This window comes from Strongylocentrotus purpuratus, unplaced genomic scaffold, assembly GCF_000002235.5.
Source record: "Strongylocentrotus purpuratus isolate Spur 01 unplaced genomic scaffold, Spur_5.0 spur5_scaffold_3, whole genome shotgun sequence".
Classification (NCBI taxonomy): Eukaryota; Metazoa; Echinodermata; class Echinoidea; order Camarodonta; family Strongylocentrotidae; genus Strongylocentrotus; species Strongylocentrotus purpuratus.
Window position 1 is genome coordinate 20,358,177 of NW_022145609.1, and position 23,655 is coordinate 20,381,831.

General features: G+C 38.0%; 2 protein-coding genes across 2 annotated transcripts; both read right to left on the minus strand.

The window, feature by feature from the left end:
* Positions 1 to 1,250: 1,250 nt before the first annotated feature.
* LOC115928521 lies at positions 1,251 to 2,517 on the minus strand. The gene is made up of 2 exons (XM_030995800.1): positions 2,116 to 2,517; positions 1,251 to 1,433 (listed from the first exon to the last, which is right to left on the minus strand). The coding sequence occupies exons 1-2, from the start codon at positions 2,287 to 2,289 to the stop codon at positions 1,251 to 1,253; spliced, it is 357 nt and encodes a 118-aa protein (XP_030851660.1). The 5' UTR covers positions 2,290 to 2,517.
* A 3,592-nt stretch (positions 2,518 to 6,109) lies between these two features.
* On the minus strand, positions 6,110 to 22,993 carry LOC105442412 (NACHT, LRR and PYD domains-containing protein 6-like). The gene is made up of 5 exons (XM_030995802.1): positions 22,830 to 22,993; positions 16,629 to 16,794; positions 15,179 to 15,468; positions 12,060 to 13,729; positions 6,110 to 6,307 (listed from the first exon to the last, which is right to left on the minus strand). The coding sequence occupies exons 1-5, from the start codon at positions 22,837 to 22,839 to the stop codon at positions 6,110 to 6,112; spliced, it is 2,334 nt and encodes a 777-aa protein (XP_030851662.1). The 5' UTR covers positions 22,840 to 22,993.
* Positions 22,994 to 23,655: the final 662 nt, after the last annotated feature.

A 23,655-nucleotide genomic window follows, 5' to 3' on the forward strand; every position in this document is an offset into this window, starting at 1 on the left:
AAAGTTTAAATATTAAAAAAAAAATTGTTTACCTATACATCCATATATTGAATTAAATATTTTCTCATTGTCTTCTTACTTTCCCAGAGATGCCAACCTTCATCAACAACAACAAATATTCTTAAGAGCAAAAAACAGTATGTTTGAAAAAATCCCTCACCTTAACATAACGGCAGTACCACGTAACATCGTTTTTTTTGTTTTTTGTTACCGACTCTGTCGGCAGCAAGCCAGGTCCGTGCTAAAAAACCCACGCGGGAAGGACTGCAAGGTGCAGTTGAAGGCGCTGATTTGTGCTTGTGAACTTGTAACAAATAATATTAACAATGTCGTTTTAGAAGAATGTGTATTAGATCATTAATGCAAATTAAAAACCGTAGAGGACATAGGATAGAATCTTGTGGTACACCGGTACAACGTGTGTAATAGAAGAAAAATTGGAGGAATTATTATTATAAACTACATGTTGAGATGACAGACAAATTTAAGTGTTGTTCTAGTTTCCGAGTGGTGAGTCAACACACCGATTACTGAGCTGGGAGACATTGCAAGGCATAAATCGAAACTTTACAAAAATGTTTATAAAAAATTCCTTTAATTTTTTTTTTTAAACATTAAAAAAACGTAACAAAACATACATAAAACGTACTGCTGTATTCATAGCAAAAATTAAAATTCAACTGAATCTCCACATGCTTAGTTTTAAATTCAATTCAACTCAATTTATTTGGCATGAAAAGAAAATTCTGCTCTTTCTTTCTATCAATGACCCTATCCGTGAAATTTACATCAGGACACACATACCTGCATGGATGATGCCTTTGCTTTCAATGTTGAGCAGAACTCCTCATTGAGATCCATTAGATCATTGATTTCATGTGCACAAGAACCTTAAGTCAGCAAAATTGTGGATATGGAACAGCTTTGGACAATTCAAGCCTTTATTAAAATTGGTTGTAAAAAAAAAATACACGACACATTTTTCATATCAATCAAACTAGGAAAAGGTTGGATATTGATTGATCAAAACAATGTAAATCTTATAGTCTTATACACACTTAAATTTCAACTGAATCAGCTTAGGTGTAGTTTGCTTTCTTTTCATGTTTCATGACTATTCTAATTTACCAAGTGAATGGCCTTTTAAAAAATGTGTTTGGGGGAAAAAAACATATATATATATATATACGTGTGCACCATTTAACTATTACTGCTGTCTTGTTGATCAATGACCCTCCATGACATTTACATTAGGACACACATACCTGTATGGATGATGCCTTTGCTTTCAATGTAGAGTAGAACTCCTCATCAAAGTTCCATCCATTCATGGTCAGGTCAGTCAGGTTTGGCATACAGCACAGTGCTTCTCCTAGGTGATGTGATGAGGCTGATGTGGGACACTGGAGACGATGAAGATTGAGAGTCTGGACCTGTATTGTTTGTGAATAGAGTCAAGCAGTTTACCTATACATGCATATATTAAATTTAATATTTTATCATCGTCTTCTTACTTTTAACAGAAATTCTATGTTTTACATAGTTATATTCACAATAAAATACACTACAAAACTGATTGAATACACTTTGTTTTCAAATTCAAATTTGCCTATTACAAATAAAGAACACACACACGTTTCTCTGGAGAGGATGATTAGTAAGGGCGATTTTTAAAATAATTCTATATGTATTCTTTATAGGGCTTCCAAACGGTTCGCATTGATAAGTTCTCATCCTAATAACACTGAAAATTAATAATACCCAGAAATATGCATTTGCTATTAATGTATTAAAGGTATTCTTTACTCTTGATATCATGTGCACAAGAATCCTAAGTCAGGAGGTTTGCTGATATGGTTCAGTTTTGTAAATTCAAGCCTTTATCAAAATTTGCTCTTAAAATACTTAATGAAACATTTTTTCCTATCAGCCAAACTTTTAAAAGGTTGGATATTAATTATTGATTAAGACAATATTAATCTCCTACACACTTAAAATTTAACTAAATCTCTACATGCATAGTTTTGAATTCAATTGAATTCAATTTATTTGGCGTGAAATGAAAATTCTGCTCTTTCTTTCTATCAATGAACTTCTCCATTAGGACACACATACCTGTATGGATGATGCTTTTGCTTTCAATGTGGAGTAGAACTCCTCCTTTGGCTCTATTCCATGCAGTGTCAGGTCAGTCAGGTTTGGCATAGAACTAAGTGTTTCTGCAAGGTGATGTGATGAGGCTGGTGTGGTACATTGGATATTATGAAGCTTGAGAGTCTGGACCTGCATTGTTTGTCAATATAGTTAATAATTTTACCTGAAGATGTTTTTTTAATTGGATGAGAGATTTGTCATTTGAAATATCTTTTCTTCAGGAAACCCATAGTACAAGAAAATCTCAACAGATGTGGTCTAATAAGTGGGGTTATAAGATTTACTTTTGTCATGGAAAGTCTAACAGCGCGAGAGTATGTATTTTGTTTAAACCTAGCTGTGGTATCACAGTTCATTCCGTGCATAGAGATAAAGACGGTCGCATTTTGGTATCAATTGTTTCCTATGAAAATATGAAGTGAAAAAAAAATCAAGATGATGACATGTTGAAAGAAAATTTGATTGGTAAAGAGGCAGAGTTACAAAAGATACATGAAGAATATGTTCGCGGAATAATGGTCCGTACAAGAGCTACTTGGATACCAGAGGGAGAAAAGAATTCATGTTATTTTCTGAACTTAGAAAAGAGGAATTTTGATAAGAAACATATACAACAGTTAGTAAAAGGTGATGTCATTATAACGGAGCCATCTGATATATTGACTGAAGAAAAACAATTTGATGAAAACTTGTATAACGGTACTTCAAATAATATTGATTATGTTATCTCGAGAGCACATTGACAAATCTGAATATACCTTGTATCAATAATGATTTAGCTTTGCTTTGTGAAGGATCTGTATTAGTAAAAGAATGTTACAATGCAATTATGCCAATGTCTTGTGATAAAACAACAGACTCCGATGGCTTACCTGTTAGTTTATAAGATATTTTGGGAAGATATAAAAACATTGCTTTGTGAAGTTTTTAATATTCGCTATAAAAATGAAGAACTGAGTCCTTCAATGAACCGTGGATAATAACTTTGTTACCCCAAAAAATAAAGATATCCGCCATCTGAAGAACTGGCATCCAATATCACTTTTAAGTACACTGAGATTATAAGATATTAGCAAAGATTTTAGCAACCAGACTTCAAAAGGTTCTCCCTTTAATATTATTCATGAGGACCAGACTGGATTTTTTAAAGGTAGATATATAGGTAAAAATATTTGGTTGTTTATAGACTTAATTGATTTTGATAAAAAATATTCAATAGGGGGTATAGTTTTCTCGATTGATTTTGAGAAAGCTTTTGATTCGATAGAATTTTTTTAGATATATGTTTAACCAAATTTGGATTTGGATGTATTTTCAAATCTATGATTAAAATGATGTATAACGATATTGAAAGTTGTGTCATAAACAATGGATACTCGTCATCAGTTTTTACTTTACAAAGGGGATTAGACAAGGATGTCCTCTTTCTCCCTACTTGTTTTTAATCGGAGCTGAAATTCTAGGTATCATGTTTAGACAGAGTACTTAGAGGGTATTAAATTTAAAGGCAATGAAGTGAGGAAAGTAAATACGCAGATGATACCCTTATTTATCTTGCAGCCACTGAACTTAATCTCTTGAATTGCTTCGATAATTTATCAGTGTACCGGTACTAAAATATTTCTGGTTTGAAAATCAATGTTGATATGAGTAAAATTGTGAGATTGGGAAATTTTGCAGGTATGTTATGTAATCATTTGACTGTCGAATGAGTTGATAATGTTATCAATTACTTAGGTATAAACATTCCAGTTGATTTTTTATCAGATATCTATTCAATCAATTTTAAGGCTAAGATAAAAGAAGCTAAAACACTTTTAAAGGTATGAAACTGTCAAAACTTGACCCTACTTGGGAAAATTACAGTAACTAAATCACTAGGTATACCTAAATTTGTTTATTTATTTAGTAATTTGCCAGATCCACCAGATAGTTTTTTTGTTACATTGCAAAGGATGTGCTTTAATTTTTTATGAAGTGGAAAAACAGATAGGATCAAAAGATATATTATGTTTAATACATATGATGATGGGGGTTGCCAGTCAGTTTTACTCACTTTGCCTGAAAAGAAGTCAGAACATATTAAAGCCCCATATGTGCTGTACAATATAAAGCCTGAAAAAGCCTGAAATGGGAAGTTGTCAGGGCCTGAAAGTTGCATGGGTAAAGAGAGTTTTGGATAAACAAAACAAGGGTATTTGGAAAACATTTTTTTTCAATGCCAAATGAAATATTATGGGGAAGAAAATGTTTTTAGTTGCAACTTTCAGGCGGAAGATATACATTCCTTTACAATAAATCAATTCTGGTCGGATGTTTTAATGGCATGGTCTTCTTATAAGTACTACAATCTTGATATATTCAAGGATATTGTGTCACAACTTTTATGCAAAGAACACAGTAATTCTGTTAGGTGATGTGATGAGGCTGGTGGGCGACACTGGAGAAGTTCAAGCTTGATAGTCCGGACCTGCATTATTTGTGAATATAGTTAAGCAGTTTATCTATACATGCATATATTTAATTAAATATTTTCTCATCTCCTTCCTTTTAACAGGATTTATATTTATTACATTGTTATACTCATAATAACATTCACAACAAAATTGAATAGGTTTTATTTTCAAATTCAAATTTGTCTATTTAAAAAAAAAAAAAAAAAAAGTTTCTATTGATTTAAAAAATGATACTATAATAATGTAACTTATATCGCGCCAAATCCACTCTGTGGAGTGCTCAAGGCGCGTGTAAACAGGAAAAACGATCAAGACTTGAAAAGGAATGTTTTGAGATGAGTTTTGAAAGAATCAGAAGATAAACATTTTTTGATGTCTTCAGGAAGGCCATTCCATAATTTAGGACTAGAGTATGCAAATGATCTTTCCCCCCACGTTTTGGTAATTTTGGGGGTCACAAGAAAATTGGAAGTGGATGAGCGTAGAGGTCTTGCAGGAGTGTAGTTTTGGATTAGAAAGATGAGGTATTGAGGAGCAGAGCCGTGAACGCAATGAAAGGTAAGCAACAAAATTTTGAAAACAATGCGATCTTTTACTGGGAGCCAATGTAGCGACTGCAAAACTGGGGAAATGTGGGTACGCTTGGTGGTCAGAGAAACAATACGAGCTGCAGCGTTTTGAAGCTTCTGGAGTTTGGACAGTAGATTCTGGGGTAGATTGATTAGGAGGGCATTGCCAAAATCAAGACGGGAGGAAATCAGAGCATGTACTAATTTTTCGGTGGCAGACTTGGACAAATTTTTACAAATAAAACCGATATTACGCAATTGGTACCTTACTGATCTGCAAATATTAGAAACTTGGTCAGACATTGTCATATGTGAGTCAAACATAACACCGAGATTGCGACACGTTTGTGACAAGTGAATTATGTGGCCAGAAAATGAAATGCAATTGATATTAACTTTACTAAGCTGTACTTTGGAACCAAATGTAAGGAATTTGCATTTGTCTAAATTTAATTTCAAGGAACGTGCGAGCATCCAATCATGAGCATCAGCCATGCAAGATTCAAGGCGATGAACGGCTCGTTCTGCAGCGGCTTGATCTGAATTGAAGGAAATCATAAGTTGAATATCGTCCGCATAAATATGATAATCTATGCCATGTTGTAACAAAACTTGTCGCAATCCAATTAAATAAATTGAGAAGAGAGTATGCTTCATAGGGCTTCCAACCGGTTCGCATTGATAGTCTGAAATTGATAATACCCAGAAATATGCATTTGCTATTAATGTATTAAAGGTATTCAGAACTCTGGATTTCTGATATGGTTTAGTTTCGTTAATTCGAGCCTTTATCAAAATTAGCTCTTAAAATACTTAGTGAAATATTTTTATAAAAATCATCATATAGGAGACATTTAAAGGAATTAAAGAAAAGTAAAATGTAGGTTAGAAAGGGAAGATATGGTAATGGAATTAAATTTAATTAAACACTCACACATACATGTACATCACAATTGTGGATGAACTGCTCACCTTTGATTCTTTTCCTTTCAATGCAAGTGTTGCAAAAAAACAATGATGGAATGCCTTTTCAAGATAAACAATCTTCAAGGATGGCAAAGAGCATATCATCTCTGCCACATCAAGTGACGTAGTAGGTCCACAATCTCTCTCAATATTGAGTTTAACCTGGATAGAAAGACAAAGCGATTACTGATGGGATAAAGAATATAGAGAGGAGGTGCATTTATACTGTTAAATACCTCATTTTAAAAAACCATGATGTTTCGCGCACCCGTTTACACTTGTGCTGAAACATTACGTGCTGAAACATTACTGACTGAAATGCTCTGTGATATTTTGGCTTGTTTCAGTTGGCAATGCGCATGCGCTGCACTCCGATGCATAAACCTCCTTCGATCAGCTGCTTTATGCTGTGGCTGCTGTAGTCCAGTGAATTTTTGTTTTTTTCGTTCTATCATCTTTTCCCTACCATTGTTATTCCTTGTTTTTCCATTTTTCACCTTCTCTTCTATCTTTCCATTATCTATTCTTTATCATTTTCCAGGTGAGCTGTATATAATATAAACCAACTAATATTTTTGTTAGAATTGCCTTTATTATCAGGTGGGCTGTATATCGTACAGACCACCTTATAATTTCATTAGAATTGCCTTTATTTATTTATTTTACTTATTTCTAACCACTTTTTTGTGGACAAGATAACTTGAAAATGGCTCGATCAAATGCCTTGAAATTTGGCACACATATGTATAGGCATATGTACAAAGCACAATAACGTTTTCAACATTGACCTTCACTGATGACGTCATCTAGGCGCCATTTTGTAAATTTTTCGGAAAATCAACTCATGATCATATCTTCATAACCAAAAGTTATTTCTCATTCATATTTATCATGTTTAAGGTCAATATCCGTCCGGTCATTTTCAGGTCAAAAACATAGAATTGCCTTTTTTTTTTCTTCATAATATTCCACATATTTTTACAAACAAATTGATACCATGTTTGTCTCTTTATGACTATTAATAATGGAATGATCAACCGTTTCCGTGCGCGCGAGCTCTTGTAATACAAAGCATATATGGGCAAAAACATGCCTATGCAAAATCAATTGAAGCTCTTTAGGATGCAAGGTGACCCCAATTTTTGTTCATATTTTGATAGAGTATGAATCGGAGATATGATTCCATGTCTCATTTGACTCTTAATTAACTAATGACGTCATCATAATGGCCTCCGAACTCATAATTTCAATTTGCATATTATGACGTCAGCATATTTTTGGAAAATTAATTTTATCTCTATAAAAAATGATTGATTTTCTTTCAAATTTTGATATGTTCTAGCTGAGACAATTCCCTACAAATGCAGATACTATGATCCTATATTTTGACAAAGGCATCATGGCGTATTTTTGCGATTAAAGGAGGTATGTAAATTTTTCACATTTTGCGTGTATTTTCTATGGGACATGACTTTTTCTCAAAACTTGATTCTACATTTCCGTCTTTCGCGAGCAATATGTACGTCGTTTTAGCTTCGTTTACGCTGAACTTCGAGTATGATGTAGCTGAGACAATAAGCTATCTCAAATGTGCCCTTTATTTTGTCTCAAATTCTAGTTGGACCAGCCCACCTATACTTGATCCAAACAAGTATTACAAATCTAGTTTATTTTTCTTATTTCGACCCACTTTTTTGTGACCAAGAAAACTTAAAAATGGCTTAATCAAATGCAATGAAATTTAGCACACATATGTATAGGCATATGGAGAAAGTGAAGCATGGTTTTCAACCTTGACCTTGACTGATGACGTCATCTAGGCGCCATTTTGTGAAATTTTCTGAAAATTAACTCATGATCATATTTCCATAACGGAAAATCATTTCTCACTCAAATTTATCGTGATCAAGGTCATTAACATGGTGGGCAATTTAAGGTCAATAAAAGGGCGCGTACCCGTACGTCGGCACATCAATGCATGCGCAGAATTAAGCAATTAAAAAAAAAAAAAATGCACATGCGCGCGCGTTTTGGCGCGTACACCATTACACAACATAAAATCCCATCCTTTTTCTTTCATGATATTTCCCATATTTTTTCAAACAATTTGATACCATATTTTTCTCTTTATGACCATTAATAACAAGATGAACGGCCATTCAAGATAAGTGTCTGTGCCTGCGAGCTCTTGTAATACATAGCATATGTGGGCAAAAACATGCCAATACAAAATCCATTAAAGCTCTTTGGGATGCACCCGGGACCCCATTTTTTCTTCCATATTTGGATAGAATATGAGTTGGAGATATGATTCCATGTCTCATTTGACTCTTAATTAACTAATGACGTCATCATAATGGCCTCCGAACTCATAATTTCAATTTGCATATTATGACGTCAGCATATTTTTGGAAAATTAATTTTATCTCTATAAAAAATGATTGATTTTCTTTCAAATTTTGATATGTTCTAGCTGAGACAATTCCCTACAAATGCAGATACTATGATCCTATATTTTGACAAAGGCATCATGGCGTATTTTTGCGATTAAAGGAGGTATGTAAATTTTTCACATTTTGCGTGTATTTTCTATGGGACATGACTTTTTCTCAAAACTTGATTCTACATTTCCGTCTTTCGCGAGCAATATGTACGTCGTTTTAGCTTCGTTTACGCTGAACTTCGAGTATGATGTAGCTGAGACAATAAGCTATCTCAAATGTGCCCTTTATTTTGTCTCAAATTCTAGTTGGACCAGCCCACCTATACTTGATCCAAACAAGTATTACAAATCTAGTTTATTTTTCTTATTTCGACCCACTTTTTTGTGACCAAGAAAACTTAAAAATGGCTTAATCAAATGCAATGAAATTTAGCACACATATGTATAGGCATATGGAGAAAGTGAAGCATGGTTTTCAACCTTGACCTTGACTGATGACGTCATCTAGGCGCCATTTTGTGAAATTTTCTGAAAATTAACTCATGATCATATTTCCATAACGGAAAATCATTTCTCACTCAAATTTATCGTGATCAAGGTCATTAACATGGTGGGCAATTTAAGGTCAATAAAAGGGCGCGTACCCGTACGTCGGCACATCAATGCATGCGCAGAATTAAGCAATTAAAAAAAAAAAAAATGCACATGCGCGCGCGTTTTGGCGCGTACACCATTACACAACATAAAATCCCATCCTTTTTCTTTCATGATATTTCCCATATTTTTTCAAACAATTTGATACCATATTTTTCTCTTTATGACCATTAATAACAAGATGAACGGCCATTCAAGATAAGTGTCTGTGCCTGCGAGCTCTTGTAATACATAGCATATGTGGGCAAAAACATGCCAATACAAAATCCATTAAAGCTCTTTGGGATGCACCCGGGACCCCATTTTTTCTTCCATATTTGGATAGAATATGAGTTGGAGATATGATTTTATGTCTCATTTGGCCATTAAGTGTATCGTGACTTCATTTTATTGGCCTTGGAACTCAAAGTAGGAATTTGCATATTATGACGTCAGCATATTTATGGAAAATTGATTGTATCTCTAAAATATTGATGGGTTTTCTTCCAAATTTCGATATGTTGTAGCTAAGGCGATTCTCTACAAGCTCAATCACCATTTTTCATTTTGATGACGTCATGATAGTAAAAAATATTGATTAAAGGCCACATGTCAGAAACTTCTTAATTTGCGTGTTATGCCTATGAAAGGTGAATTTCGCTCACATCATGAATCTACATGACATTGTTTTTTTTAGCAGTATCTCGCTTATTTTTGCTATATTTTGTCTCAAATTTTAGTTGGAACAGTCCAACTATACTTGTTCCAAACAAGTATTACATGTCTAGTTCTTTTTGTCTTTCCATATGTTATTCTTTGTTTCTTCCTTCTGTTACCTTCTTTTATGTTATTCTTTGTTTTTTTCTTTCTATCACCTTCTCTTATGTTATTCTTTGTTTTTATCATTGTATAACTTTCTCTTTCCTTATGTTATTCTTTATTTCTTTGTTCTATCACTGTCTCTTTCTGTGTTTCCTTATGTTATTCTTTGTTTCTTCCTTCTATCACTTTCTCTTTCTGTCTTTTCTTATGTTATTCTTTGTTTCTTCCTTTTATCACTTTCTCTTTCTGTCATTCCTTATGTTATGTTATTCTTTGTTTCTTTCTTTTATCATTTTCTCTTTCTGTCTTTCCTTATGTTATTCTTTGTTTCTTCCTTCTATCACCTTCTCTTATGTTATACTTTGTATTTATCGCGATGTTACAACTGCGAGCGTTTATACTTGCCAAACACGCCAAAACACGCCAAAATATCACACTTTGATTTGGAATGCTTGGCATTTTTGCCAGTAAAGCGTAGTTGCCTTGGTACCATCAATGAAACATCGCAGTCAGGCTCCGGTTTGGCTTTTTTTTGGCGTGTTTGGATGACAGCGTAAATGCCCCTATTCACTTGGATGTTAGGTGTATGAGCTACATGTAAATGAGAGGTTTCCCTAGATGTACTGCTAGAACTAAAGAGAATAAGAGGGAAAAGGAGATTATGACATTACAGGCTGAAGAACTATTGCTACAACATTTCATACCAAACAGTAGAAATAACCATCATAGTTTACAAACTACTCAACAGAGAATCCTTGAAAAAATATAAAAAGGAGTATAGGTCTAGGAACAGGCTGCAAAAGAGATTACTTCCATTTGTTTTTCTTGCATTTTCACACCATCTGGTGACTCATACCTTAAAGGGGGTGTAGCATGGAAAATACTGGTTAACACCATCTATGACTTCTTTTGGACTACCGCACTTATGTTCATATGAACATAAATGATTAAACATGGTCACTGAATATGGTCACTAAATTACACGGGTGGATAAGGAGCAAAAAGTTAGGCTTGCAAGAAGAAAAGAAGTAAAATATTGATACCCCCTGAACAAATATAATCATATACTCAGTCTCACCAAGGGAGAGTTAAGATGAACTGATCTACAGTAAGGCCTAACAGAAAAAAGATGTTTGCGACTGACTCAAAAATCTTGAAATCTACGGTCTGCTTTTTTGTAAAGTTTTTTTTTTACCGTTTATTAGGAAAAAAATGTATTAAAGCATTCAAAACTGAGAAATATCAGCCCAAAAAGGAAGTAAAACTTAAGTAAAAAAAGTATTTAAAAAAAAAAAGATTTCCGACCAACCGACCCATGTTTTGGCACCTAAAGGGCAATACAATTAACATATTTTGTTTAGGCCTAATCATAGTCCTCCAATCAATTTTAAGTTATAGAGCTACTTTTCCTATCACAACTGTATGTTAAGATATGCCATTGCCCTAGTTGCAACTGCTATCAAATTCAAACTGTGCTGCAATGATTCATATAAACAGCACCAATTTTAGACAAGGCCAAGGATATCATATACATTCTTGTACTTGATAAACATTTATAAACCATGAACTTTGATTTCAATTAGGTAATACATATTTTGGGGAAGGGAAGAAAATGTGCAAACTATTGGTGAAAATCTCCTTTCCCCAAATTCTCATCTACAAGGTACATGTACATGTAGATGCAATGTGCATATTATAATGCACATGCCAGTACATAGGTTGTATTGAAGTCCTCGTCAATGCCTTGTACATTTGCTCATTCTGATTTTTTTCTTCTTATTCTTCTTGCTCCCTAATCACATTTGTTTTGCACGCAGTGCTTGTTATTCCTAATTAGATCCCTTTCTCTATCCCGATTCCTTTCACATTTTGTATCCACATTCTTTACACTCACATCATTCCTCAATTGTACTGTAAGAACATTGCAAACAAAGGATTGATGCCCTAAAAGGAAGAAATTGTACAAAAATGGATGAACTAATTTTGTTTACCTTATTGCACTATGATCAGACTTACCACATGTGGTCCAATGAATGCATAACCAGCTACAGTGTGTGCTGTCATGAATATATCGATGGTCAGCATACTCTCCTCTGATGATGAAACCCTGTCCTTCATCAAGGCTGCTACACCTGGGTCCTGACTCTCAAAGGCTACATCAACAATGAAATGTAAATCTCTAGTGATGTTCAAACAATTCAGCATAGAGTTCAGTACATAGGTTGCAATGTGTGTGTTCTGTGACACAGTGAAGTACAGGAGATACCTAAACTCCTCCTTCCCTGGCAGCACTACTTGCTCAATCAGCCTGTTGAATTCATTACGATCTGATTCATACAGGGAAGCAAGATGGAATCCAGCCATGTACTCCTGAAACAGTTTGTGAGGGAAGAAGACCGACAATTGCACATGAGAATTCCTCTCATGTGTATCCATGTCAGCATTAATTCTGTCCTCCTGAGACAAAATCCCGACAAGGCAGGCAGTGTTCTTGGATTCTATTTCTTCGCACGTTTGGAAATCATCTTCACCGAAAGACAAGGTATTTTCTAGCAGACCATTGAAGGCTTTTTTGGCAATCGGTCCAAGGAGCTCATCAATTTTTTTCAAATAGTCACGAAGTGAGCGGCTGCCTACTTTCTTCACCTCTTTCTGAGCATAATGTTCTTTTAGAAAGGCAATCATTTCTTTGAATATCTGAGAAAAAGTTTTCAGTGATTTCATTTCCTTTAGTTTTTGTTCGTCACGTTCTTTCCACATAAGACACAACATCGCTACATATATAGGATAGTGGGCCATGTTTTCAGATATGACATCATTATCACTGAAGAATTGGATAAGCTGATTTGCTTTATCATCATTCTGTGGAAAGTATTTGTGAATGTAAACTGACAAATTCTCTCTGTTGAAACCCTCAACATGAATAAATGTGTAGAGCTTCATTAGATCACCATCTGATCTAATCTCTACTGCTCTCCATGGGCGAGTGGTCACCAAGACTGGGCAAGAGGCAAGTTCATCTGAACAAAGTATATCTGCAAGTCCAATATCACCAGTCTCAGATGAGCTTCCGCATGCCTCTGAGGAGGTGACACTTGGCTGTGATTCGCCAGATTTTGTCTTCATGATTAGGCCACTGGCTTCGTCTAGCCCATCGAATGCAATGAATACCTTGTCAGGATTTGACTGAATATACTCAGTCATCTGAGAAACCGTTGCTGGATTGTTTTTGGCCAGATAAGACTTTGCAATCTCGCCAATAGTGTGTTTCTTAAACTCACGTAGAGGAACAATCAAGACCCACACAAAATGACTAAAATACCTCCCTTCAATCCAGTCCCAGGCAATCTTAGCACAAAATGTAGTTTTTCCAGACCCTGCCTCTCCCTGGACCATGATCCGCTTGGGGAACTCTCCATTGACTTTGAGATCAAGGATATCATTGTAATCTAGCATTCGCTTATTTGTCCCATGCTCTTCTTGTAAGAAGAGATTAGTATACATGTCTTTAAACTGCACAGTGGAAGCTGGATTGAGAGGATCAGCTCTGATCTTACAGACAGTGGACCTGTACTTGAACTTGAAATCCTTTGCACACCGCTCAACCAGTTCAGGAGAAAGTGGTTTGGTCTGAGATTCAGCTGAAGGAGGTTTGGTCGGTGATTCTGTCAGTCTCGATGGCCCTCCTAAAAATACATAGAAAATCCATATTCACATGATAACACATACAAATATTTTGATACATCTGAAAGGATTGTAAAGGCCGGAGGCTAGTAGTATGACTATGACTAGGTGCATGAATGTACTCAAAGACACTAAGTCATACATATTTGTCTGAATTTATATGACTTCATTCAATTTTCAGGGCATTTAAAATCTGAGTAATTTGTGTATACAGGTGTATATGTACTTGTAGATGCATATCAATGGAATAATTTTTCCTAGGACATTTCAGCAATGCAGAGTTTCCCTCACATTTACACATCTTATTTTGAAGAAAAAAACAAGACAAATATGACTGCATCTCTAGTATGCCTCTGCCTAAATTCAGTTAAGAACTGGGCTTTTATCAATCTTTAAATATCATAATGAGAATTAAATAAATATATATATATGTATGCATATAAATACATGTTGAGTGATCTTTACAACCTTTGACCTTTCATCTTTGACCTGACAATCCAACATCTAATGAATTGTCTCCCAATGGTGAAGCTATGTTATATATTACATTATGTGTTATTAATTTTGTTTGTAAACTTTTGTAATTCGGCTTAACGCCGCGATGAAAGTTTATTTAAAATAAACCATTTTGAATTGAATTGAATACCATATGTATTTTTAAAATAAAAATTTCAGCTAAAATAGCTCAAAGTAGTTATTGCTATGGTGATAAGCGTTTCATTTTGACCTTCTTAACTTGAGATATAATCAGTTTGTCTCAACATGGGGATTTATAAGCAACATCAAATTTGAATTCATGGCTCAAACCGTTCTTGAGACACTGCAATAATGGGGCTAAACCCCCCCCCCCCCCCCAAAAAAAAAAAAAAAAAAAAATTATAATAATAATAATAATAATAATAGGACCCTCATACTCATAGCCTTTGGCCTTTGACCCATTTATCCCAAAATCTAATCACTTCATCTCCAACCTTTTGTGATGCATGATAACACCAAGTTTGAAGTTCATAGCTCAAGTGGTTCTTGACATATCATGAGGCTAAAATCTGTCATTTCAACAATTTACCTATATAAACCACTTAAACCCATATCTAATCAAGATTATCTTCCTATGGTGATACTTACATACTACATTTTGTACCAACAAGTTTGAATTTCATACCTCAAGTGGTTCTTGAGATATCGCAATAGCAAAAAAGCCGGACGGATGGTCATACAACCCCAAAATATATTTTCTCCCGCACCATCTTCCTTGGACGGATGCATAATTACAGTTATCTTAATGGAATGATACAAAAGAATATAATTTGTTTGTAGAACATGTGCACATTGTAAATTGTGGCAAATATATAGAACACAGAGCACTCGCTTTCTATATGGTAAAAACTGACTTCACTTTTATGCATGGTTTTCTATATCTTCTGTTGTAGCAAGAAATAGTATCTGTTTACCTGTGATGTTTGGATTTAGAGATTCATTGAGCAATCTGTCTGATAGGTCACCCAAGTCAATCTCTCGAAGTTTGTCTGCCAAAAGCTGCCGTTTGTTTGAGTGTGGAGGTTGCTGCATGACATTCCATCTCATGAATACTTCCAGAAATGCATTGGGATAGTTATTCAACTTCTGTATCAGGATGCCCTGTAGCTCAGGATAGGAGAAACCTAGAGATATTCCTACAGCATCGTAGTAAGATGGAAGGATATCCTTGGCCAGCCTCAGGAACTCCATGTCACTGACAGTACTGTAAAATGAATAATAAATCAATTGGGTACAATAGAATATTAGCTATAGAACATCCTATTGGCTGAGAAGTTATCATGTGACACTCAACAATTTGTATTACATACGTGCTCGAGCATGCAATATAATAGCATTGGGATATCAGAATTTATACAATGCCTACTAAGATTCTTGCAACCTCATTGGTCAATTCTTGATCACATGACATGCGCTAAAAGTACCATTGAACGGCATCATTCTCCAGCCGTGCAATTCCGTTTGATCCTTTTGCACCAAAGTATGGTGAGGTAAGTGACGTCAAAGTGCAATGGTGCGAAAGGATCAAACGAAATTGCACTCCGCGTAACAATAAACATAAAGCTTGGTACGCTCGGCGCATGATGTGCGCATGGTTTGCTGCCTGCTTAATAGCGCGCGCTCACGATCGGCAATAAATTAAAAACAAACAAAAAATCGTTGAGATTTAGGCACAGAAAAACTGTTTTAAGCCCATTAACGTCCGAGGTGTTGTATAAAACAAATAGTGAATGGCCTTTATTTGTGCAATGGAACGAGATTTTGCATTCGGTGAAAGATGAGACGCTCTATTCAACTTGGCTGAGCCTCGTTGAATAAAGTGTCTCTTATCTTTCACTTCGTGCAAAATCTTGTATCATTGCACTCATGGCTATTCAATATTTGTATAATAATGCCTGTGAAATTAACATTTGAAACATATTGCCCCAAGCTGCAGGTCAGGGCGGATTGTTCTTACAAGGGTAATTATTCCCCCCAAAACAGAGTTTGGCATTAAATACATCTGTGTCCAGTACATGTGACTTTTAGCAAGACTGGGCAAAATATCTTTTTGACAACTCCAAAACCTCACTTATGTGCTACAAGATCAACCTGAACCTTTCAAATCGCTTTCACATTGTTTTTTTCGCGATGCAATCGTGTAACTAGTCAGATCCCCATTTCATAAAACTTGTTATCAATCACAAATCCTAAATTTCTATGACAAATCTGCTCTCAGCCGATCAAATGCCACAATTTCAGTAGCTTATAACACTTATTGTAGCTTGTGTAATATCGATAGCAAGGTTTATAAAACGGGGCCCAGATATCAACTTGATTCTTAACCCCCAAAGGTGCTACTGGTATATATATATATATGCATACCTTACTGCAGTGTTAGGACCTGGATTGGTTTCAACATCACCAGATCTCATCAAGAGGATCAGGAGCATATAGAGAAGGCAGAATCCATCCATGGTGTGAGATGTCCTTCTCACTTGACAGAAATGTAGTCCTCTGGGAAATGGTGATATGACATGGGCGACAATTCCTGAAAACAATATTTAGAAATATTTACATTATGTACATAAAACAGATGGAATAAAGATCCTTGAAGAGTTTCAATTTCACTATATCTATAACATCATAATGTTTGGGGGACTTTCGACGCTATGAAGTTCTTTGCCCCCGCCTCCTGAACCAGGCCCTTGCGGGGAATGGCTAGGACCAGCCAAGAAGCTGTGCCTCGCAGGGTTCTTCATTTTGAGCAGAAATGTTGTGATTCTGTGTAGTCGTCAATCTTTCTCGACGCGAAATGAGAGTAACGTGGACTGCACTGTATCAGAGATCCCAGGAGAGCGTGCATAAGATAAATCCAGCAGTGTGGATGAAGGATAGTGACCCCATTGACATACAGGACATGGAGATGGATTGCCACGCACATCATACTCTGTAGCAATTAAGGTGTGATAAAGCACAGGAATCTGAATGGATGCACCATTTTTTTTGTAAGGTAGATATAGCCTTTACTAGAAAGTTTACTACAAGAAACTTCCTATTGCAATACCTTTGTCACTGCTTTCCTCATTTCAATCAGGCGCGGATCCAGGATTTCTTAGGGGGGGGGCCCAAATTTGAAATTATGCGAGCCAAATATTGGTACGTTATGGTGACCAACAGTGACGTAATGCGGGGGGGGGGGTCGGTGCAGGGGGGGGGCGAGTTTCCCCCTCCCAGGCTTTGACGTTTCATTATATTATTAGAGAAAGAAGACGATTTGTTGTACCGTTCTCGAAAATAATTCTCGTCTGAATTTAGTTTTTCTCCTCCCGCGCAAAGCGCGGAAAATTTTTCGATTTATTAAAATATTAGAGAAAGAAGACGATTCGTTGTACAATTCTCGACTCTTAATCCTTGTCTAAATTCAGTCCCACCCCCCTCCCCCTCCTGCGCGAAGCGCGGAAGCATTGACGTTTTATTAAACTATTAAAGAAAGAAGACGATTCGTTGTACCGTTCTCGAAAATAATTCTCGTCTGAATTTAGTTTTTCCCCTCCCGCGCAAACGCGGAAAATTTTACGATTTATTAAATTATTAGAGAAAGAAGACGATTCGTTGTACAGTTCTCGACTCTTAATCCTTGTCTAAATTTAGTCCCCCTCCCCCTCCCCCTCCTGCGCGAAGCGCGGAAGCTTTGACGTTTTATTAAATTATTAAAGAAAGAAGACGATTCGTTGTACCTTTCTCGACCCTTTATTCACGTCTGACTTCAGTTCCCCCCCCCCCCTACCGCGCAAAGCGCGGAAGCTTCTACGTTTCATTAAATCATTAGAGAAAGAAGACGATTCGTTGTACAGTTCTCGACTCTTAATCCTCGTCTGAATTCAGGTTCCCCCCTCCCACGCGAGGCGCGGAAGCTTTTAATCTTCATTTAATCATTAAAGAAGAAAACGATTCGTTGTACAGTTCTCGACTCTTAATCCTTGTCTAAATTCAGTTCCTCCCCCTCCGCCTCCTGCGCGAAGCGCGGAAGCTTCTATGTTTCAGTAAATCATTAGAGGAAGAAGACGATTCGTTGTACAGTTCTCGACTCTTAATCCTCGTCTGATTTCAGTTCCCCCCCCTCCCGCGCGAGGCGCGGAAGCTTTTAATCTTCATTTAATCATTAAAGAAGAAAACGATTCGTTGTACAGTTCTCGACTCTTAATCCTTGTCTAAATTCAGTTCCTCCCCCTCCGCCTCCTGCGCGAAGCGCGGAAGCTTCTACGTTTCAGTAAATCATTAGAGGAAGAAGACGATTCGTTGTACAGTTCTCGACTCTTAATCCTCGTCTGGGGGGGGGTCGGTGCAGGGGGGGGGGCGAGTTTCCCCCTCCCAGGCTTTGACGTTTCATTATATTATTAGAGAAAGAAGACGATTCGTTGTACCGTTCTCGAAAATAATTCTCGTCTGAATTTAGTTTTTCTCCTCCCGCGCAAAGCGCGGAAAATTTTTCGATTTATTAAAATATTAGAGAAAGAAGACGATTCGTTGTACAATTCTCGACTCTTAATCCTTGTCTAAATTCAGTCCCACCCCCCTCCCCCTCCTGCGCGAAGCGCGGAAGCATTGACGTTTTATTAAACTATTAAAGAAAGAAGACGATTCGTTGTACCGTTCTCGAAAATAATTCTCGTCTGAATTTAGTTTTTCCCCTCCCGCGCAAACGCGGAAAATTTTACGATTTATTAAATTATTAGAGAAAGAAGACGATTCGTTGTACAGTTCTCGACTCTTAATCCTTGTCTAAATTTAGTCCCCCTCCCCCTCCCCCTCCTGCGCGAAGCGCGGAAGCTTTGACGTTTTATTAAACTATTAAAGAAAGAAGACGATTCGTTGTACCGTTCTCGACCCTTTATTCACGTCTGACTTCAGTTCCCCCCCCCCTACCGCGCAAAGCGCGGAAGCTTCTACGTTTCATTAAATCATTAGAGAAAGAAGACGATTCGTTGTACAGTTCTCGACTCTTAATCCTCGTCTGAATTCAGGTTCCCCCCTCCCACGCGAGGCGCGGAAGCTTTTAATCTTCATTTAATCATTAAAGAAGAAAACGATTCGTTGTACAGTTCTCGACTCTTAATCCTTGTCTAAATTCAGTTCCTCCCCCTCCGCCTCCTGCGCGAAGCGCGGAAGCTTCTATGTTTCAGTAAATCATTAGAGGAAGAAGACGATTCGTTGTACAGTTCTCGACTCTTAATCCTCGTCTGAGTTCAGTTCCCCCCCCCTGCCGCGCGAGGCGCGAAAGCTTTTAATCTTCATTTAATCATTAAAGAAGAAAACGATTCGTTGTACAGTTCTCGACTCTTAATCCTTGTCTAAATTCAGTTCCTCCCCCTCCGCCTCCTGCGCGAAGCGCGGAAGCTTCTACGTTTCAGTAAATCATTAGAGGAAGAAGACGATTCGTTGTACAGTTCTCGACTCTTAATCCTCGTCTGTTTTCAGTTCCCCCCCCCTCCCGCGCAAAGCGCGGAAGCTTTTACGTTTCATTAAATCATTAGAGAAAGAAGACGATTCGTTGTACAGTTCTCGACTCTTAATCCTCGTCTGAATTCAGGTTCCCCCCTCCCGCGCGAGGCGCGGAAGCTTTTAATCTTCATTTAATCATTAAAGAAGAAAACGATTCGTTGTACAGTTCTCGACTCTTAATCCTTGTCTAAATTCAGTTCCTCCCCTTCCGCCTCCTGCGCGAAGCGCGGAAGCTTCTACGTTACAGTAAATCATTAGAGGAAGAAGACGATTCGTTGTACAGTTCTCGACTCTTAATCCTCGTCTGAATTCAGGTTCCCCCCCTCCCGCGCAAAGCGCGGAAGCTTTTAATCTTCATTTAATCATTAGAGAAGAAGACGATTCATTGTACCGTTCTCGAAAATAATCCTCATCGGAATTTAGTTCCTCCTCCATCCCGCGCGAAGCGCATAAGCTTTACGTTTCATTAAATAATTAAAGATTCGTATTACCGTTCTCGCCTCTGAATCCTCGTCTCAATTCATTCCCCCCCCCCTCCTCCCCTCCTGCGCGAGGCTTTGACATTTTATTATTAGAGAAAGAAAACGATGCGTTGTACCGTTCTCTATACTCTTAATCCTTGTCTGAATTTCAAAGATGTTCTTTGTCTGCTCCTTTTTCTTCCTACGTCCTCTTCCGAATGGGGGGACCGCCACCCTCCCCCCCCCCTGGCTACGCGCCTGCGGTCAGATTAACACATCTTGGTACCTTGTCCGACCCCGCAAGCTCAGGGGTTTAAGGCAATAATTACGGTCAGATAAGCATTCAGGGGCCCGCCTTAGGGCCCCTGGTGGGGTCGAGGCGGCAGAGCCGGCCCCGGAAGCTCAGGGGTTTTAGGCGTTTAATTAAGGTCAGATGAGCTTTTTTTTGTGTACCTATACCTTATTATTTTGTGACACTGGCAAGTCACTATTTGGCGTGGGGTCCAGGGGGCGGAGTTTTAGGCCTTTAATTACCGTCATATGATCATCTAAGGGCCCGCCGTAGGGCCCTAGATTGAATCCAGGGGGCAAAGCCCCCGGAAGCTTAGGGGTTTTAGGCATTTAATCACGGTCAGATGAGCATATTTTGATGCCTCGAGGCTCTCGATCCCCGCCGTACCTCGGCCCTGACATGTAGGAATCTCAAGAATCATATTTTTTGCCTGGTTGTAAATTTAGGAATTTTGTTATTTTCCAACAAACACATACAAACGTATAATTTACTAAAAAGTGAGGAAAAATTTCGGAAATTATGTCATTTCAGCACTATTTGTAATACACCGTTGTGGAATCAGAAATAAACCACGTTTGAATTTGATTTCCCCCAAGCCCCCCCCCCCCTCTATCAGTATGCCAGTATCTCCTCTTTTTTTCTTTCCCTTTCCTTCCTTCTCTCTTATTTTTTTTTGATGGGGGGGGGGGGGGGGTTAACAGCCCTTTCGCCCCCCCCCCCCCTCCCCCGATCTCCTTCTTCTCCCTTTACTTTTCTTCTTCCTCTTCTTTCTTTCCCTTTTTCTCCTTTTTTCCCTTTCTCCCTTCTTTCCCTTCTTCTCTCTGTTTTTTTTTTTTTTTTGGCGGGGGGGGGGGGGGGCCAAGGCCCGCTCGGCCCCCCCCTGGATCCGCGCCTGATTTCAATAGCTGTTATTTTATTTTCAGTAGTATATTTCTAATAGCCTGATGATAAAGATTAAGGTCATCGAGCAGAGCAAAGTTAATTATTTTTTGAGAAGTGCAGCAAAAGACCCACAGGAGATGAGTATCTTTGACAAGCCATAACTTAATAAAGCAATATCCATTTTCAATCATCTTTCATGCACCACTGGATTCCTCTTATAAAAGCTTTATATTGATGAATAGTTTGACCATATTCGAAGACTTGTTGTTATACAGTGCGTATAAAATGAAGTGTACCCAACTTTGGTATCTCCTAATTAGAAATTCATAACCAATATGAATTTGACATTTTTTTCATGATGAGTAATTGTTACTATGAACAAATATTTGGGCACAAACATTGAAAATGAACAGGTCTGGAATGGGCATACAAAAGCCCTTGCAACCATGGGTGTCGATCCTTACGTAATACCTATTCATCAGGGGGGGATGAATGAATAGATCATCCCCCCCTGATGAATAGGTATCAGTTACGGATCAACACCCATGCTTGCAACAAAAGAAAGTCAGCGAATGCACTTTCTGTGAAAGCTGCATTCATACCATGTTGATAGGACCATACCGTCAATTGTTTATTGGTCCGTATAGTTGAAAGTATAATAACATATAATTCTGTAGTGTGATACAATAGTGGCAGAAAGAAAGAGCAAGGAAACCTCAAAACCATTGTCAAACAAGCAGCCAAAATAATAGATAGCCCAATGGATTTTGATGAGCTTTGTGGAAACAGAGCAGCATGTACCCCTCCGAAGGGGGGGGGGGGTAATTGTCTAAGGGTGTAATGCTCAGGAGGTTAACTGTCCTCAGGGGGGAATTCACGACAAGCACTACACCATACATACCCACGGTGGGTTGTGGACCGGGCGGGCGCGGCCGGGCGGGCACGTGCCCGTGTGAAGTTATCTACCGTAATGAGGATCTGAGACTTTTCGGTAGATAACTTCACACAGGCTAGGCACGCGCGCGCCTGCCCGCAACCCACCATCGGTATGCACTTGTATTGTGAAACCTGTGAAAAAGTGTATAGAACTAGACTATCTAGATCTAGTCTAGTCTAGATCTACTATTTTTTTTTTATTGCATGCATTTTGTTATATCCAAAGGCAACAGTGGTGGCTTCATGTTTGTAACTGTAAGTGTCCGACACCCAATTAACCCTTGCCCCATCCATACCCATAAGCAATTTAGCATTAACCACTAGACTATAGTATAGATCTAGTAGCTATCTGACTATGTGTTGCTGGTGTGCATCATTCACACAAGTTTCAACTATCACCCAATACGCATTAGCATTGACTCTCTGCTTGCCTTTGCTGGAGTGCTATCACCGTGACTCAGTAATAACAACAAGGTCAAGGAACAACAAGGTTGTTTGAAATAGACTAACCTTGTTTCATTTCAGTCTGATCAAGTTTACAAAGACAGCATGTCGTCGACAGATTTAAATCTAAACCTACTGCAACTGAAGAAAGGTAAATTTAGTAAGATCAATCACTGAATCGAACTCGGAAGCAAGGTGGCGTGGCAGTACGTGCACATTTTTTGAAGAAAAATGGCGAATGTACAAAGGGGAATCCCCGGCGCGGCTGTGCGCGTGCGCGTTTTTTGTCTTCTAGTCATTTCAGTATCTCTAGTGTGGTTGCAGTTGTTGTTTGTATTTTGGGCGTTCAGTCAAATTTGACTATATGCTTAAGTTTAATCAGTCGGGTACAGGGGCGTCTCCAAGGGGGGGGGGGGGGGGGGGGGGGGGTGCGCAGGCGCGCCGGAAGCAGTTTAGGATTGGGGGGGGGGGGCAAACATTCCAGGGGGCTCACCTTCCAGGGGCAGTGACGTACGTAATGAGAAAAAACGTTCGGGAGGGGGAGGGGGCAGACGAAAAATCTGCATCACCACCAGTCTAGTCTTACACGTTACATGCAGGTCCTGCGGAACGTTTTTCAAAGTGGAGTATTATAACGATCAGGAAGGGCGTAAATTGGCGTGGGGTCCAGGGCGTGAGCCTCAGCAGGGGGTCAAGGGGCTGAGCCCCCGGAAGCTCAGGGGTTTTAGGTATTTAATTACGGTTAGATGAGCATCCATGTGCCCTCTTTAAGCCATTGACGTGTTCCAGGGGGGGGGGGGGGGGGGGGGGGGGTAAGCGGACACTTTTTTTTTTTTTTTTTGGTCTCGAAATTTGAAAATTTGACATTTTTTTTCGTTGGGGGCGGTAAGGT

Coding starts and splice junctions, on each gene's coding strand:
- LOC115928521 (XM_030995800.1), bottom strand. CDS start 2,289: ATGCAGGTCCAGACTCTCAAGCTTCATAATATCCAATGTACCACACCA. Junction 1,434..2,115: donor CAAAAGCATCATCCATACAG/GTATGTGTGTCC, acceptor CAAACAATACAG/GTCCAGACTCTCAATCTTCA.
- LOC105442412 (XM_030995802.1), bottom strand. Junction 15,469..16,628: donor GGTCCTAACACTGCAGTAAG/GTATGCATATAT, acceptor TTCATTTTACAG/TACTGTCAGTGACATGGAGT. Junction 13,730..15,178: donor TCTAAATCCAAACATCACAG/GTAAACAGATAC, acceptor ATGTATTTTTAG/GAGGGCCATCGAGACTGACA.